Genomic DNA, 16429 nt, shown 5'->3' on the forward strand with positions numbered 1-16429 from the left:
CTGAGGCTCTGGGCAGCCGGGAACGTGCAGCTCGAGCCCAGCGTGGCACGTGATCAGAAGAGAACATCCTCTGTGGTTGCCACTCCTCTGCAACTTACGCCCCGCTCTCTCTGTCGGTGTGTCCCCAGGGCCTGAGACCTAGCCGAGGTAGAGCTCCATTCTAAGATGCACTGAGAAATAAATGCTAGAGTAATCTTTAAAGAAAACCGCCACTTCTCCATGACTCAGGCTTAGGCATCAGAGCCAAAGGACTGGGCTCTGCCCCTGCCCTTCAGCAAGGCCCTCCCAGGAAGTGGGAAGTGATTAAATCAGTTCTTCCCCCCACCCCTACCCACCCCTCTGCCTGGAAAGATTTCTGGAATGAGAACTCTTGCGTACCTGCAGAAGGCCTGGAGCATGGCTAAATACAGCCAAAGAAGCCCGGAGGCTTGTGGCTGACCAGATAACGATGCAGGTGGCCCTGCCTGGAGGAGGAGGGCTGCAGGGCTGAGACGGGAGGACTCTGTTCGCGAGCCCCCCGCTGGCCTTAGCTCTGGCCTTGCTGGGAAGCTCTGGGCTGCTGGAGGGTGCCAGGACGCCAGCATTGCCTCTGATGCTGGCAATAGGCACTCACACCCCCGTCTGCCCTTATCCTGACTGACAGGCATCCGTGCAGTGAGAGATGTCCCCAGAGAGGGATGGTGCTAGATCAGGAGAGGGGACGTGCCGGCTGAATGCAACAGGTGGTCTGGGACCAGCTCCTGGTTTGGACATAGCGGCTTCAAGGACATTTCCGAGACATACGGAGAACTTGAAAAGTTAGAGGAGGTGATCAGTTACTGAGATGGTAAGCTGAGGGTTTGCTAACTGAAAGAAAGCAGGATACAAAACACTCGTATGTATGTGTGGGTCGTATATTAGGGTGTGTACACTTGTACAGAAGAAAGGCTCTGGAAATATTAACAGTGTAGAAATATGTCATTTTAATTTTCTTATCTATATCTTATAATTTCCTTTTAGAGGAAATTATATTTCCTTTTAGAGTATCAAAAATTTATTTTAAATATAACAATAAAAAAGAAAAAATTAATCTACCTGCGACCCTTGGGCCAACCTTCCCCTCAGAATGGCATCTCCCTGGAGGCAGGCTTCTCTGCTGCTGACTCCGGATGAGACTGTCTCAGCTTCAGCCCTCGCACCCACAGGGGCGGGGAGTGAACTCTGGCTGCTCTACTCCCCCAAAGGGGTGCCCTTTGCTAGTTCTGCGGGAGCCAGGCTGAAAGGCGAGGCAGAGCGTGGGCCGAAAGCCGGGGCCTGGAGCTCTGGCCCAGGGCTCACGCCTGGGCTGGACCACTGTTCGGCCCTGGGTGAGACATGACCTCGTCCTAAGCCTCCGTCTCCGCATCTGTGAAAGGAGGCTCCTGACAGCACCTACTCAGTGGATTGCTGTCAGAGTTAAAGAACAAACACGCACAGAGTGTCTGCGTCGTGCCTGGTGCACAAAAGCGATGCTCCACAGATGCAGGCTCACCGCACATCTTCCCCGGGGTGGGGAGGAACTGGCACGTCACAGTGGTGGATGGGGAGCCAGGCGGGGCATCAGACGGCCTCCGGGTTTCTACAAATGAGGCCACCTCTGAGATTTCTGAACTCCTGGCTTCCTAAGAAAGGCGTTTTCTGCTCACTTGTGAGCACCGGACATGTAAGGGCCCCCACCTGGATGGGGCCATGGATGCTGTTAATATTGACATCCACTGTGGCAGCAGGGATATCATGCAGGTTACTGGGGCCTCCCAAGGTAAGAGGCCAACTCACCAGCTTTTCCAGCTCAATGATCTTCTTTTCCTGCTGGTGTATTTGCTGATTCTTCATCTCTAATACCTGCTTCAGACTCGTCATGTCTTCTTCCAAGTGCTGATAAGGAGCCAATGCAACCTACAGGGGCAGAGAGCAAGGAGCTCTTCACCAGGCACCCCGGCGAAGCCCAGTATTGACCAGCACCATGAATTCAGCGAAATCTACTCATCCGTTAACAAGCTTCCTAACAGGCGCTGGAGAATGAGAGCGAGAGCGCGAGAGGGAGACAATGCTCACAGCCTTCCTGATAACGATGCCCACGAGTTTCCACTGGGGGAGCTACTAAAAATCCAGCTCCTTGGGGAGCAGGAGAGGTGAAGCCGTCATTCCCTGAAACGTCGGATCCCGGGGTGGCCGGATACTACCAGCCTATCGCCCCAAGGGAATTTAGCGGGCAAAAACAGTACATTCAACATTGGCTTTTAACATTCGCGCAGACTACTTGATTCAACAGACAGGTGGGGATTGAAAGGCCCCATCTGTGCCCGTGGAGGGCCCCGCCCCCCGCCATGCACAGGAAATGAGCAGAGTGGGTTAAGAGGCAGAGAAGGCTGTTGTAGAAAAGTAAATGTGAGAATACGGCTGCCGGAGGCGACAAACAAGACAGGACGTTCAATTATGTTGGAATTTCACATAAGTATTGCATGAGGCCTACCTGTTACTAAGAAACTCACTTATCTGTAATTCACGTGTAACTGGGTGTTGTGGATTTTGCCTCGTGTGTTTTATCTGGCACCTCACATCAGAGGGAAGGAATTGTGCCAGCCTGAGGAAAAACCCCTCACCCTACCAACTGGGGCTTCAGGGATGCCTCCCTTGCAGGCGGCACTGGGAGGGAACGGGACGTGGGGCTGGGATGGGGCCTGGCCAGGGTGGGGTGTTTCCAGGCCCAGCTCGTCACAGCAGCCCAGGGACAGGGGCTGGGGAGCCGTGTGCAATGAGGCAAGAATAACACTTAGATGGAGAACCCAGGGCCATCCCGACTCAGCACAGGTGCTGACAGGCACATGCTTAAAATCCCGGGAGGCCCTGACCGCTGTCGCTCTGGCGTCAGATCAGCACAGGGGCCCTGCCTTCGGGGCAACTGCTGGGGGAGCCCCGGGTTTCCTGGAGTCCAACAGAACTGCCTTGCAAGGGCCCTGCGGGTGCTGGGAGACCGGAAGCGCATGATACCTCCAGCTGCTCCTCAGTGTTTTTCCTCAAAGCTTCCTCGAAGCGTCTGGCTCGGTCCCGCAGAGACTGGCTCTGGAAGGTCAGCGTGTCCACCTGGTCCTGCAGGTAACACACGAAACGTCCAGCCCGGTCCCCTGCAGACGTGGCACCTGGGGGGCGGTGATGACGGCCACCACCCTGCCCTGGGGGCTCTTCCCAGGGCGTCCAGATCAGAGGTCGCCCCCACCGGGCTCCACCAAAAGGCCTTCGCATGCAGCAGGGAGAGGCCCCCAGTCTCCCTGCCTCCGTGCCTTGTCCAGAATGGACCACAGAACACTGACAGATGCATGTTCCTGTCGCACGGAAAGTGCACGCACGCTGGCGGGGCACTCGAAGCAGGTGGCCCGACTCAGTGCCTCCTGAGATCAGAGAGCTGTCCTCGCCCCCCACCCCCAGGAAAGCAAGAAGCTTGCGGAGTGGAGGCGTTTAATAATTTATCATCTGACTTCACAAAAGCAGCCCATCAGCAGAGAGGCATCTTAGTCTGTGGCGGGGCTCTAGCCCCCCGCTTCACGAAGGACGGTTAATCCATCTCAGAGAAGAGCTGTTCTCATCTGTTAAGTTCAAGCCAGAAGCTGTCGAACCAACCTTGACTTCTGGCTCTGCCCGAGCCCCTCCCCCCACACTAAACACAGCAATGGCAGGGCCCGGAGGATGCGGCCTCCTGCGTCACGTCCCGGGATCCACAAACACTCCTGATCCTACTCCCTCCACCGGGTGGAGCCACTCGCTGACTTTGTCCCAGACCCGGCAACTCGTTTGCCCTCAAGGGGGAGTCAGGGTCGGGGGAGGGGGAGCTTTCTAAAGCGCAAGCCTGAGCACCCCCCTACGTAAAACCCCGTGCCCTCGGGACCAAGTGACGCTGACGCAGCGTCTGCATCCTCCGCATCCGCCTGTCTCGTCTCGCTGCCCCCAACCCACCTTACATCCGCTCCTCCCCCACAGCCGGCTCCCGCTCACCCCCGGCCCTCTTCTGGCCTCCGCTCGGCGCCCCTGGGTGGCAGGCCCCTGGCCTGAGCTGCCACGTGAGTGAAATCTGTCCCGTTCAGACGCTCCCCCCACCCCTGACCCAGAGGGCCCTCCGGACCCCCATCCCAGCACGTGCCCACCACGGGGCTGCTCTGTGTGTGAAGGTGGAGAGAATGGAGGCGTGTGTGGGGAGGCCCGGGGCCCCAGCCCTGCTGCCAGCGCAGGTGCCACCACGCTGAGCCCTCTCCCCGCAGCCCCGGCCCTGACCGATGGCGGGCAGCAGAGGGAGCCGGGCAGAGCCTTGATGCCCAAGCAGAGGGAAGAGACGGTGCCTTGCTGGTGCCACGTGTTCCAAAATTCTCCACCCCCATCACCACTTCTGTAACATTAAAACCCAGGGACTGAGGTCTTCCCGTGAACACTTCTGGCAAGAGAGATGGCCCCGCCCACCACATGTGAGCAGCTGGGTGCGGTCAACGATGGAACCGCACACGAGAGCACTGCCACATAGCACGTGCTGGCTCGACCGCTTTCCTGTCATCACAGAGAACCCAGTTTTGCAAACCATCCTTGGCGGGTTCCTTTTCCTTCTCTCCTTTTTTGTTTCCAGTTACTTCCCTTTCGTCTCTAAGAAATAAAAGCCCCCCACGGTGCCATTAAGTGCGCATGCTGCTGCATGAGGGCAAGACAGTGTCAGTGGGAGCTGGAAGGCACATGAGCCAGTGTAAATCAGGGCTCAGGACAGCCGGCTGGGCCCCAGCACGCATGCGTAGAACGTGACTATAAAATGACTGGAGCGCTCCGTAGTTTAACCACTGTGTCCAGGTTTCCCCATCTGTAAAATGGGTACGATAATACCTAACCCAGAGGATGGTGGTGAGTTAATACTTAGAACAGTACCTGGCATACAGTAAGTGCTCAATAAATATTAGATATTATTTTATTGCAAAAATTAAAATGACTGGAGTGCTACCCACCTCCTATACAAGCCTCGTCAGAGCAAGCATTCCTCTCGAGCCTCTTGTCTTCCATTAAAAAGTGAAACAGTGAAAAACTCAGGCAAGTACCATCTAGGTGGCATCTGAACTATCACACCGTGGTTTTTCTGCTTTCTTCGCCATTATTCAAAACAGATCCTCAGGCGCACAATGGCGCCCCAGCAATCAGACAGGACGTGCTGTTCTTCAACTTGGATTGGCTACTTTATGCCAAGGTAAGAGCACCAAGACCCAGCTGGTGACCTGGCCCGGCATGGACCACTTGGAGCTAACCAACGGCCCCATAACAATGATGATGATGGCAAATGTAACAACGCCTGAAACTATTACAATCGCACCAGCTGCTGCCTAGTGCTCTATGCCCTTTACACATGATGAAATCAATTTATTTTTAAGGCAGGACCAGAAAATTTTTAAACAGAAAATTCTCTCTCTGCCCATCTGGGCCACTACCCCTCTTCAGTGTGCACGGTGCATCTGCATTATACATTAACTAGATCCCCTTAGAAGACACAGGAATGCCTGCTCACCGGGAAAAAAAAAAGCAATTTTCTCCTGGCGCCAGCAAGGTAACTCCTTAGGAGATAACATTCCTTTCTCAATCCTGTAAGGGGTCACGATGACCCACTACTTGCCCTGTTGGACTACGTACACTGTCAATATGTTACTTTGATGTAAGACCCTTTGTCTCAAAAATTTATATAACTGTGCATTGACCTCTAAGGGACAGTCCTTAGCGCTTTGTCTTTTAATCTTTAAAAAAATTTTAATACAATTTTTAAAGGTTACTATTCAGTTATTACAAAATACTGCAATTACAAAATATTCCCCGTGTTGTACAACACATCCTTGAGCCTATTTACACCCAGCAATTTGTACCTCCCCTCCCCCATCCCTACGTGCCCTCCCCCCACTGGTAACCACTAGTTTGTTCTCCGTACCTGTGAGTCTGCTTCTTTTATGTTACATTCACTAGTTTGCTGTGTTTTTTATATTCCACATATAAGTGACATCATACAGTATTTGTCTTTCTCTGACGTATTTCACTTAGCAGAATGCCCTCCAAGTCTATCCATGTTGCTTCAAATGGCAAAATTTCGTTCTTTTCTATGGCTGAGTAGTATTCCATTGTACACCACATAAAGACTGTCTCCCTTTGGTTCTAATCCTCAGGTTGGCTCGAATAAAATTCTCCGTTTCTTTCTTGGATTGACTATTGATTAATGTTTTCATTGACACATATTATTTCCCTTAAGCTGCTCACACTTTGAGGAAGGAATTGGCATTATCCCCATTTTACAGATGGGTAAACTAAGGTTTACAGCTTATGTAGCTGTCCAAGATTTCAAAGCTATTAAGAGAAGGTACAGTGGGGATTTAAACCTCAAACTCAAATCTTTTTACCCCAAACCTGTTTCTCTAGCTGCCAGTAGCCCAAGGAAACTGGCCTAAGCAACTGTACCCACCTCACACCAGAAAATCTCCAGCTCAAATGGATTCTGCCCATGAGTTACCACTAAAATGTGCACAATTCATGACTGTGTGATGTGAGTGGCAAAGTGAAGACTCACGGATGAAGCAGAACTCTCCCTTCTTTTGGTTTTGGACCGTTGGGGTTTTCTGACACATCACAGTAGGGCTGTTACCTTCCTGGTTTGTGTTCCTTAAGGGTAATATATCTGGGTGGTGTGGGATGTGGGGTACACAAAGAAGTTTGGGGTTAATCTGCCAAGGATAAGCCACACAGGGAGCACGTGGGCATGTGCAGGCCCACCGATGGATCCATGGATCGATGGATCGGGGGTGGGTTTGCAGCAGGTGGTTTCCCATTTAAAACTTTTCGAATAGTACACTCAATAGTGTGACACTCCATAATCCTAGATTCTTTTCTCGGCAGGGCAGGTTCTGTGCAAGAAACACTGCCTGGGGAAAGTGAGCCATTGAAGAAACGAAACTCCTGCCTTTGTGTTAGAATTATGGTAATCACCTCCCAAATTTCCAGATGTGAATGTCCCTAATATTTAAAAGGTAATCTTTCTATGACTGGGACGTCCACAGCTGGCAATGGAAGCAGGGCCACCAGCCTCCCCCTGGCTTCCCGGGCAGCCCCTCTCTAGGGCTGGGGGCGGCCAACATCTTTTCACAGAAGGAGCTGATTGAGGCCTCTGGAAGGCAGAGACCTCCGTTCTCCCCTCCGAGACCAGAAGGAAGCCAGGCAGCGCCCCTGGCATCTGAGACCCACACTCTGTGTAGGTTTCAAGCAGGACGCCAAGAAGCTTCGTTACATCTCCAGGGGATTGAACTTGCTTTTACAATTCCCACAACATGTCCTGTGATTTCTGCCCTACATGAGTCTCCTTATCCCGTTACCCCTGCCCAGAATGCTCTGCTCCCTAATCCTCCCCTTTCCCCAAACATGACTCTGACCGCAAGCACATGGGGAGCCGTCTCTCGGAACCCCTGTGGCGCTAACGGTATTCTGTGCAAGTATGTGTTACCTTCCGTGCTGGTCTGTCACTATTTGTATCACAGCTCTGAGTAGACAGTAAACTCCTTAAGAGCAGGGAGTAGGTCTTATTTACCCCCGTGTTCCAATGCTTAGTACAGGATCCAGCACACGGTAGGTGCTGGATAAATGTCTGTGGACAGGAATAACAATGCTGCCATTATCTTGATGTTGGAGTTAAGGAAACACTGACCTGTAATGACAGCCGCAGCTTTTCAAAATTTTCTTCCAATTCTTTCTTTTCAAGCTCGTGGGTAGATATCAGTTCTGGAGAGAAGACATCAAATTGTTAGGTTGATCTTTCTTTTGAAAAGGGATCAAACAAGATTCTTTTGCCAGGCTAAGACTAGTGACGTAGGTGAGTAAGGGACACCAGTATATAGCGGACTTAAGCCTAAAGAGACCTCTCCATTAGTTTGAAATTGTATGCAATGTTATTTAGGAGAGAGGGAGAAAGGATGAGGAAGGAAATAGGAGAAACGGCGAGGGTTAAGAGGAAAGAAAGGAGGGAGGGAAGCAAACAGAGCACAAGCACACGCGCGCGCGCGCACACACACACACACACACACACTCACTTTTATACCCAGCTCTACCAACACCCTGGCCAAGTCAGATTCTCCATTCACAGCACTCATTGAATTCTCCAACTATTCCTAATGGTAAAACCACTAGGTAATTAATGTTAAATCTCCCTTTTCTTCCCTCCCAGGATCACTCTTCTTTTCTACCACGAAGCCGCAATCTCGGGCTGAAGCAGGGACCTTTCCAAGGAGAGCGGAGCATGGGCTTGCTGGAGAATGGACAGGTGAACGGGACCACTGCTGCGCCTGCAAAGTCACCTTGGTGGCCTCTGGGCCACACTCTGGAAACCACAGATGCTAGGATTTGCTTAAGCAAAGAGTCGATGTTAAGCCACTCAGACAGAAGGAAGGACCCATTGGACTGGTTCCTCTTGCGGAGTTTGGAGCAATTCTATTCCGTGAAAAGTGTCATTCCAGTGATAATTTGCAAGGTAGGCAGCAAGAGATGTCATGTAAGAGTTATTAAGCAAATGGATTCTGTTTTCCTCCAGATGGGAATAGTCTTATCAGCTGGGTGAAGCCCGTCTCATTCTAGCTACACAAGCAATTTGTTTTCACGTTATAACTGGAGAGAGGAAAGGTCTCATTAATCAACCTGGATCATATGCTTAGCACAGGAGAGTGCTGGAGACCAATAATTATCATTCCGGCTGGCATAAGCTGCAATTAAGAAAAACTCTGTGGTTTCCATTGACCCAAATCTTTTAGCTGATGATGGTTAAAGGTCTCTTAGAAATCCAGTTGTTATAGCTGAAATTTACATTTGGGAAAAAAAGAAAAAAGTTTGTGCTTATTTTATTGACATAAAATCATGTGGGTTTCTGGTCTACCTGCCTTTGTCTAAATGATTACTTTTAATAGTCATTGAGAGCATCATCCATAATAATGAAGTTTTTAGCTACCATTACATACGCCTACATTGTCTTCACATTATATGTAATTCAAAGGCCCTGGATGTGGCGTCTAAGCGAGTCTTCATTAGTCAGAAAAATCTACCAAGTCTATTTATACGAAAATCCGGAAACAAAAGGCAACACTCATTGTAACATTTCCGTTCCTGTTCCCTTTCCTGAGACCATTTTCCTACAGTGTAGTGATGGGCTTTAGGGCATTTTCAGATACCCTATACCTCACAAGCAAAGAAAAGTCAGTATCTATTAGGTGGCATAAACCATGGCGACTATCTATGTACTCATAATGTATTTCATTATTTTAAGGTCCTGACACTCTGTCCCCTGCTTAAGACTGTGCTCTAAGAGAGTGCTTCTCCAATTCTGCTACATATTAGAATCACCTGGGGAGTTTTAAAAAATCCCGATGCCTGGGCTGCACCCCAGAGCAATTAAACCGGAACCTCTGTGATGGGAGCTACACGTCAGTATTTTTAAAAAAACTCTCCAGGTGGTTCCAATGTGCATCCAAGGGTGGGAGCTGGTACTCTAAGCATGAGACACGCTCTCAGGAACAGGTAATACATTTAACTAGTTCTCAGGAAATTCCTCTCCCTTGCGTCCAGCTTGGACTTTTCCACGTATGGGTAGTTCCCAGAGGCGGCGGGGTTGGTGCTCGAGGGGGCAGTCACGTGAGTATTGATTATTGCACAGTGGGCCTTGTTGTTTACAAAGAACATTTAAAAATAACTTTAAAACTCTGATATTAATTCTCAAAACTTCAGAATTTATTAATCTATTGTTAAATTAATTGTTTTTCATATACTTTAACAATCAGCTGACTGGGGAGGAAAAAATGAGGAAAGGGGAAATTGAAAAACAAATTCTCTATATAACGTTAATGCACGTTAACGTGTAAAAAGCTTCTTTCACAGAGTCAAAATCTTAGTAGTACTTAGTTAAATGTTGTTGTTATTGTTACAACCCACATAAAATCCTACGTATCCAAAGATAATTCAAAGTTATAAAAAAATGTAAAAAAAAGATGCTGAGAGTCCACTTACATCCATGGTGAATGTGGTCTGAGTGCAAGGTGTGGAGAGCCAGGCCCAGTCAGATGCTGGCGTGGCCCTGACAACACCACACCTGTGGGACGGTTATAAGGCCACAAAACAAGACAAAGCCCAGGATTTCTACACTTACTGTAGAACAGTGGGTCTCAAGCTTGGCTACCTGTTACATTCACCTGTGAGCTTTAACAAGCCCAGGCTGTAACCCAGACCAGCTACCAAACCCTGCTCTGGGACCAAGGCTCCCAGGGATTCCAGTATTCAGGCAGGGTTGAGAGGATCGGCTTCAGAGGAAAGCACAGTAAGTCCCCTACAAAAGAACCTTCAAGCTGCAAACTTTCAAAGATGCGAATGTGCATTCCATCAACGTCAGGCGTGAGTGACACTGCAGCTGGCCCTCCGTCCCCTATTGCTGACGATCCTTCAGCTCTACCATCTCCCACCTCCCCTCTCCCCTCCAGTCAGTAACTCTTCTTGCCTGTTCGGGCAATGCCAGCCCCTGGATGCCAGCTGTTGTACTGGACTGCTGTACTTTTCAAGGTACTGTGCTGGAAGATTAAAAATGTTTTCTTTACTTTTGTGTTTTTTATGTATTACTTGTGTGAAAAGTATTATAAAACTATTACAGTACAGTACTATATAGCTGATTGTGTTAGTTGGGTACCTAGGCTAACTTTGTTGGACTTAACGAACGAATTGGACATACGAACGCGCTCTCAGAACGGAACTCATTCATATGTAGGGGACTTACTGTAGTCACCCGGGTCCTGGATTTCTGTCTTTTCTTAACCCAAGAAGCAACACAAAGGACAAACCAGGAAGGAAAGGAAAGAAGAAGGGAAAGGGAAGCAAGAGGGAAAGGGAGGGCTCCCCGTGTCTGCAGCCGGAGAGGATCAGTGCGCACAGCCCACCCTGCCCGCCCACCGCGCGCACCAAGCCTCGTAGCTACCTTGCACCTTGTGGTCGTGGTCATCCTGCAGGAGCGAGACGGCAACCGTGTGGCTGTTTTCCATCTCTAGGAGAGCAGCCTCATGGCTGGCGGTGATGTCTTCCACCTGCAGGAGATCACAGCTCTGGTTACACAGAGAGCCGGGGACCGGGGGCTCCAATGGCCTCGCTGCTTGGAGGACCGAGGTGGACTGCAACGAGGGGAAATGTCAGTGGCCCAAACGTCAAGGGCAGGACACTCTGCTGTGATGGCGGCCACCCTCAGCCTTGTGCCGAGGCAGCAGAGCCAGGATCTGCTGGTGACGCGGGAGTCCCGGAGTCAGGGGCGGCGGGGCAGGGGATGTCACAAGGAAGTCACTGCCACAGCCCTGCCGCTCATGCAACGGGAAGCAGCTCCCCGGGTGGGGTGGGTAGCTGCCGAAGCCACCTCTTTACTGCCCTGGGCCCCCTCTGGACCATTTCCTTCCACCCCATTCCTTCCCCTTCCACCAAGCATTCCGTGAGGTAATAAGGGACAGAAGAGGGTCCTCCCCTACCAGGTGGTCCGTTCTGCTTCCTGGCAGCAGGTGGGAGCTACAGCACGCGAGGTATCTGGAGGGAGCTAACATTTATTAAGCTACCCACCCTCGGCTTCTCCACTCAAGCCTCACAGCAAAATGATAAAGTAAATGTTTTCATGTTCATTTCCCAGACGAGGAAACTGAGGCTCAGAGAGGCTTGAGGTGTTTTGCCCAAAGGCTAGTAAATGGCAGAGCCAGCAGTCAGCCCAGGGCTGTCTGACATCCACGGCGAAGCTCTGAAACATACTGCCCTTGCCTCCCCCCACAAGACCAGCAACCAGTGCCCAGGGACCCTCTCACCAGCCCCAAGGCAAGTGGGCAGGTGTGTGTGTGTGCTCGCCACCCCTGTTCCCAGCCGTGAACCTGCCCCCCGGATCACGGTGCAGACCTCCCCCTGCCCAGGCTGTGGGACCTGCTCCCAAGAAGCTGCTGTTTCTCTGGCTGATGGTACATTTCCAGGAGTTTAATCACAGGTAGTGCAGCCAGCCAGGATTTTTTTTTTTTTGACTTTTGTTTTTCATTATATATATATATTTTAAACATCTTTATTGGAGTATAACTGCTTTACAGTGGCGTGTTAGTTTCTGCTTTATAACAAAGTGAATAAGTTATACATATACATATATCCCCATCTCTCTTCCCTCTTGCATCTCCCTCCCTCCCACCCTCCCTATCCACCACCCCACCCAGGTGGTCACAAAGCACCGAGCTGATCTCCCTGTGCTACGACAGCCCAGGATTTTTTATTTTCCCCCTTCCTGATCTCTGGCCCCACCACACACCTTCTAACTTTACTGCTTTTGCTACTTTTGTTGTTGCAGCTGTTATTTTAACTTCAAATGTATGACTTACAGGAGTCATTGCATAAGACGACCTCTCCCTGTGATAGCAAACCGGAACAATGTTTCTCCAAATTCTCTGTCGGTGACCCATTGTAAAAACACCATTGTACATTGTTACACACACACACACACACACACACACACATGCATACATGGGGCGTGTGTGTGAAACCAAAGTTTCACAAAAGGACACTTTCCCCTCTTACCTGCAGTCATCTCGTTTTTAAATTTTTATTCTATGTTCCTTTGTTGTCTTTCAAAATGCAGTTACAAACCACGAAATTCATTTCACAGCGTACTAAGGTGTCAAAACCTAGCATCTGAACAACACTGAACCAGCGCACCTGCCCATGCCCTGAAGCTCTGCGGCGGACCGGCTCAGAACACTGTCCAGCCACCTCTCAGAGGGTCTCATTTCTCTGGGGATAATTCACAGGCTGATCTTTGATCTGTAAAAGGAGGGAGAAATCTTCACAAGAAAGGAAGCCCGCTTGTGAAGGGGACGCATGGGAGTGTTTGTATTTTAAAATGGGATAGATTCCCATTCTGGATACCATCATTGCTTGGGAAAGTTGGCCCGACTTCTCTCTCCTATGGTAAAAGGAAGTGTCAACCACTAAAACAGAAATATCACTGCCAAGACCAACAACGAACTTGACAGCGTTCGGAAAGCTGCATTACGCCATGAAAATGGACATGGTATGCGATGATTCACTTTTATCTACTGGCCATTCTTGATTAAACAATACTTCACTCGAGGCTCAGAGCTATGAATCCACTCAGCAGAAAGGCCGATTACCGCAGTTTTTAATTGTCCAGATCCTGTTTATATGAAGGTTTTTTTATGGAATCTTTGTCCAAAGACTTTCAGTCTCTTGGAAAAACAAATCATTGGTTAAAAAAAATGGAACTGGTTTTCCTTACGCTCCACTGGTGACTTCCGTTAGAAACAAGTACCCACGCCTTGTTTGGAGGTATGTTAGTTCAGTATAAAGAAGAATCCTTCATCAGTCCTTAGTATGATTCTAATTTATTGGGTTCTTACCCAAATTGCCACGGGTGGTTTCAGAAAAGAGAGATGGATGCCGGGACTACGTTCCAGAAGAGTCCCTTTCGTCCTGGCGGTGGATCTGCTCTGATCAGCAACGGTGGTGCTTCATCGCATGCGCTCCTGGCTTGGTGGAGTCAGGTCTTTGATTTAGTGGTGATGGAATACCACACCCAATATACCAAGGATGATGTAAGGGTGTGATCTGTTACAGCCTCTCAGAGGGGCTTTTGGGGATGAAATACTGATCCCCTAATTCCTCCACATGCAATGAGAGGAAAGCCCAGGATGTTCTGAAGGAAACCAGTGAGAGTCAGTGAGCCAAAATCTGGGCATCATGGTCCTTACTCTCGAGTGATTTAGGTTTCTAGACATTCGTATGGTTTTTAAAGGCTGTTCCCTCTACAAGGAAGAGGCCGTGCACTGTTGGCCGTCCCCTTTCTTATCCCAGTTTCAATCCCCATGGCTTCTCCTCTATGGCTCTACGCTTCTTTCCAGAGCACGGGGCAGCAGCCCGTCCGAGCTCTCAGCCTGAGAAGACCTCCAGGTGGGCAGGCATTTGAGGGGATTCAGACAAGTTGACCCAAGGGACACACAAGATATGTTTTGCGTTGTAGATCACCAAAAATGAGACAGAGGCGCTAAACCATTATCCGGCCACAGCAAACTTATGCTGGGTGAAGCTTCATTTTCTTCCTTTTAGAACCCTGGGTGCCCCCGTCCCCCCAAAATCTCTGCTGGGCCAGCCTCCTCCCTCTTCCAGGAGGACAAAGTTCTGAGCTGGCTGCGGAGGTCTGTCCATGTGCCCATCAAGTAGTCCCAGGGGTACAGAGCAGCAGCTGGTCCCTGCACCAGGCTCTGTTCCTGCAGCTGTTTGCTGTTTAGCTGAGTTCCAGCAAAGCAAAGGGCTGGGAAGCCGCCCTCTCCGATGGGTAAGAATAGAGCTGTGGGCTTACTTCATTCAGCCATTTGCAAAATGCAATTATGGGAGCCTTCGGCAATTCACTGAGAGAAGACTTCCATTTAGAATGAAGACGCATGGGCTTTACATTGTCTCGGCTTTCCTCATTAAAGAAAACCAGATTAAACTCCCATTCGCCCCCATCTGTGACGTGTCTTCCTATCTGATGAGACAGAGGGAGCTGCCCCTGCCTTTTCTCTCCAGGGCTCTCTGAACGACTCTCCTTCCGGATTACAAGACGACTCACCATCTCTTCTGTCCCTGCATCCCTGCTACATCATCCTGGGTACCGACTCGGAGCAGGCAGCCAGCCCTGCCAGAGCTCCTGGGCTGACTTCATGCCCCTCCGGGCTGTGCCTTTGCCCCTTTGCCGCCCACTACGTGGGCAGGTATTCACAGAGGCTTCTATCTGCCCGGCTCTGCCTCTTTCCAGTGTCCGGAGGCGGAGGCTCTGGGCTGCGATGGGCGGGGCTCTGGCGCCGGAAGACAGAGGGGCCCTCGGGACCTCATTCTATTTGATTAGAGAGTGTGGTTTCGCTGATGGCAGCTGTGCACCTGCTGTGCGGGACGAATATGGGACAGAATGCGAGATGATGGCCCAAGTGGCCTCTGCACGGTCTGATTAAGCGTGGGCACGCTGGGCCTCCCAGTTAAGTCTAAAAGGATGATTTCTTTAGGAAAGGTTACGAAGTGTGTCCCGGATATGAGACAAAGCCAACGTAAACGCCAAAGGCTGAACACCACTGCTCCTCTGGAAAGGAGTCTGCTCAAAATGCAGAATCCAGAATGCCTTTAGGAACCAGGGGGCCCTGCACGAGGGGCTTCGGGGCCGGCTCAGGGAGAGAGACAAACTGCCACAGGGTCTTGGAGGGAGAGGGTCAAAGGTCACAAGTCTGATCACTAAACACCAGGCTCCGTGGGCGAGTACATTTGGAGCAGAAAAGGAAAAGCATTTGTGTTTACGTTGAAAAATCTGTTTCGTGTGCCCTGAGATAGGGAAGCTTGGGAAATCTGGCTTCTGTTAATGTGCGGCTAGCTCTAGAATGAGCACTGATTTGATGAAACACCTTTATAATCCGACTTTTAAGATAAGAGTCCTAGCATATCTTTAAAGGCACGTAAGAAAGCCAGGAGGCCAGGCCATGCCCCTGCTCACACCCTAACTTGTCTGCAGGGCTAAAGAAGGAGGCCCTGCACATCCCCCGACACCAGACAGCTGCAGCTCTGGGCCCTGGGAAGCCCCAGTCCGTGACTCTGATTCCATTAGCGCGGGGTGCAGGCAGGAGGAGTGCTTTGCCAGAAGATCCCCAGTGACTCCCATGTGGAGACAGAGAGAGAAAGACGGTCTTTGCCGCTCGAGGCAAGTGGACGGCTGGATCTTCCTAGGGGCATCCTGTGGTAAGGTCAGAGGTCAGCCGGCCTTCTAGAGGGAGTTCCTGATCGGAGGAAAGCCTCAGAAAATCCTGCGTCAGAACGGAAGCAGCCTCCGCGCTGCCGGCCAGGGCACCGGGGCGCCAGGAGAGGTCCCATTGGTGAACTGGAGTTTTAAGGCTCGAGATGGCAGGATCTATGGGTCAGCCTTGCCGAACGCGACTGTCCCCCACAAAGAGGACCTGAGTGTGGAGGGTCGGCACGGACTGCTGGAACCACAGACCTTCCAGATCCCCACCACGGCCAGGCACCGAGCCCCCTCCTGGACCAAATACATGAGCATTTACTGTACCTGGAAATTAGAATATGGCTTGATGTGCATTTCACCTTCTTCCTGGTTGCCTGCGCACTCCCTGCTGGAGAAGCTGAAGGTCAAGACAACAGCCAACATCCAGCAGCAGGAGCACAATCAGGGGCCTGAATAATACGTAGATTTCAACCATCCATCCCTCCCCCTGCCCCCAAACCAGTGGGTTTCTATAGGAAAGATTTACTCGAATGTAAAGCGTGCTGATGCTCTTTCCACCATAAAGCTTTCCCTCATCCTCCCATCTGCAAGGACACTCTCAGTTCCTAA

At 50.6% G+C, this 16429-nt stretch overlaps 2 protein-coding genes across 3 annotated transcripts in view; one reads left to right on the forward strand and one right to left on the reverse strand.

Annotated features, from left to right (window-relative positions):
- The window catches only part of SLC7A1 (solute carrier family 7 member 1), a 55317-nt gene extending 46850 nt beyond the window's left edge, over positions 1–8467 (forward strand). The window contains exon 13 of the mRNA XM_089899689.1: positions 8231–8467. Within this exon, the coding sequence (XP_089755815.1) occupies positions 8231–8403 (173 nt within the window). The 3' untranslated portion in view covers positions 8404–8467. The remainder of the gene's footprint in view (positions 1–8230) is intronic.
- Positions 1–16429, reverse strand: part of MTUS2 (microtubule associated scaffold protein 2) — a 492284-nt gene that overhangs the window by 5334 nt on the left and 470521 nt on the right. For both annotated transcript variants that reach the window (XM_022574568.3, XM_022574570.3), the window contains 4 exons: positions 11012–11117; positions 7715–7788; positions 3010–3108; positions 1795–1914 (listed from right to left, as the gene is read on the reverse strand). In XM_022574568.3, the coding sequence (XP_022430276.3) occupies positions 1795–1914; positions 3010–3108; positions 7715–7788; positions 11012–11117 (399 nt within the window). The remainder of the gene's footprint in view (positions 1–1794; positions 1915–3009; positions 3109–7714; positions 7789–11011; positions 11118–16429) is intronic.

Source organism: Delphinapterus leucas, chromosome 18 (genome assembly GCF_059928025.1).
Source record: "Delphinapterus leucas isolate spDelLeu-1000000601 "Yukka" chromosome 18, BTC_Dleu_Yukka2, whole genome shotgun sequence".
Taxonomy (NCBI): Eukaryota; Metazoa; Chordata; class Mammalia; order Artiodactyla; family Monodontidae; genus Delphinapterus; species Delphinapterus leucas.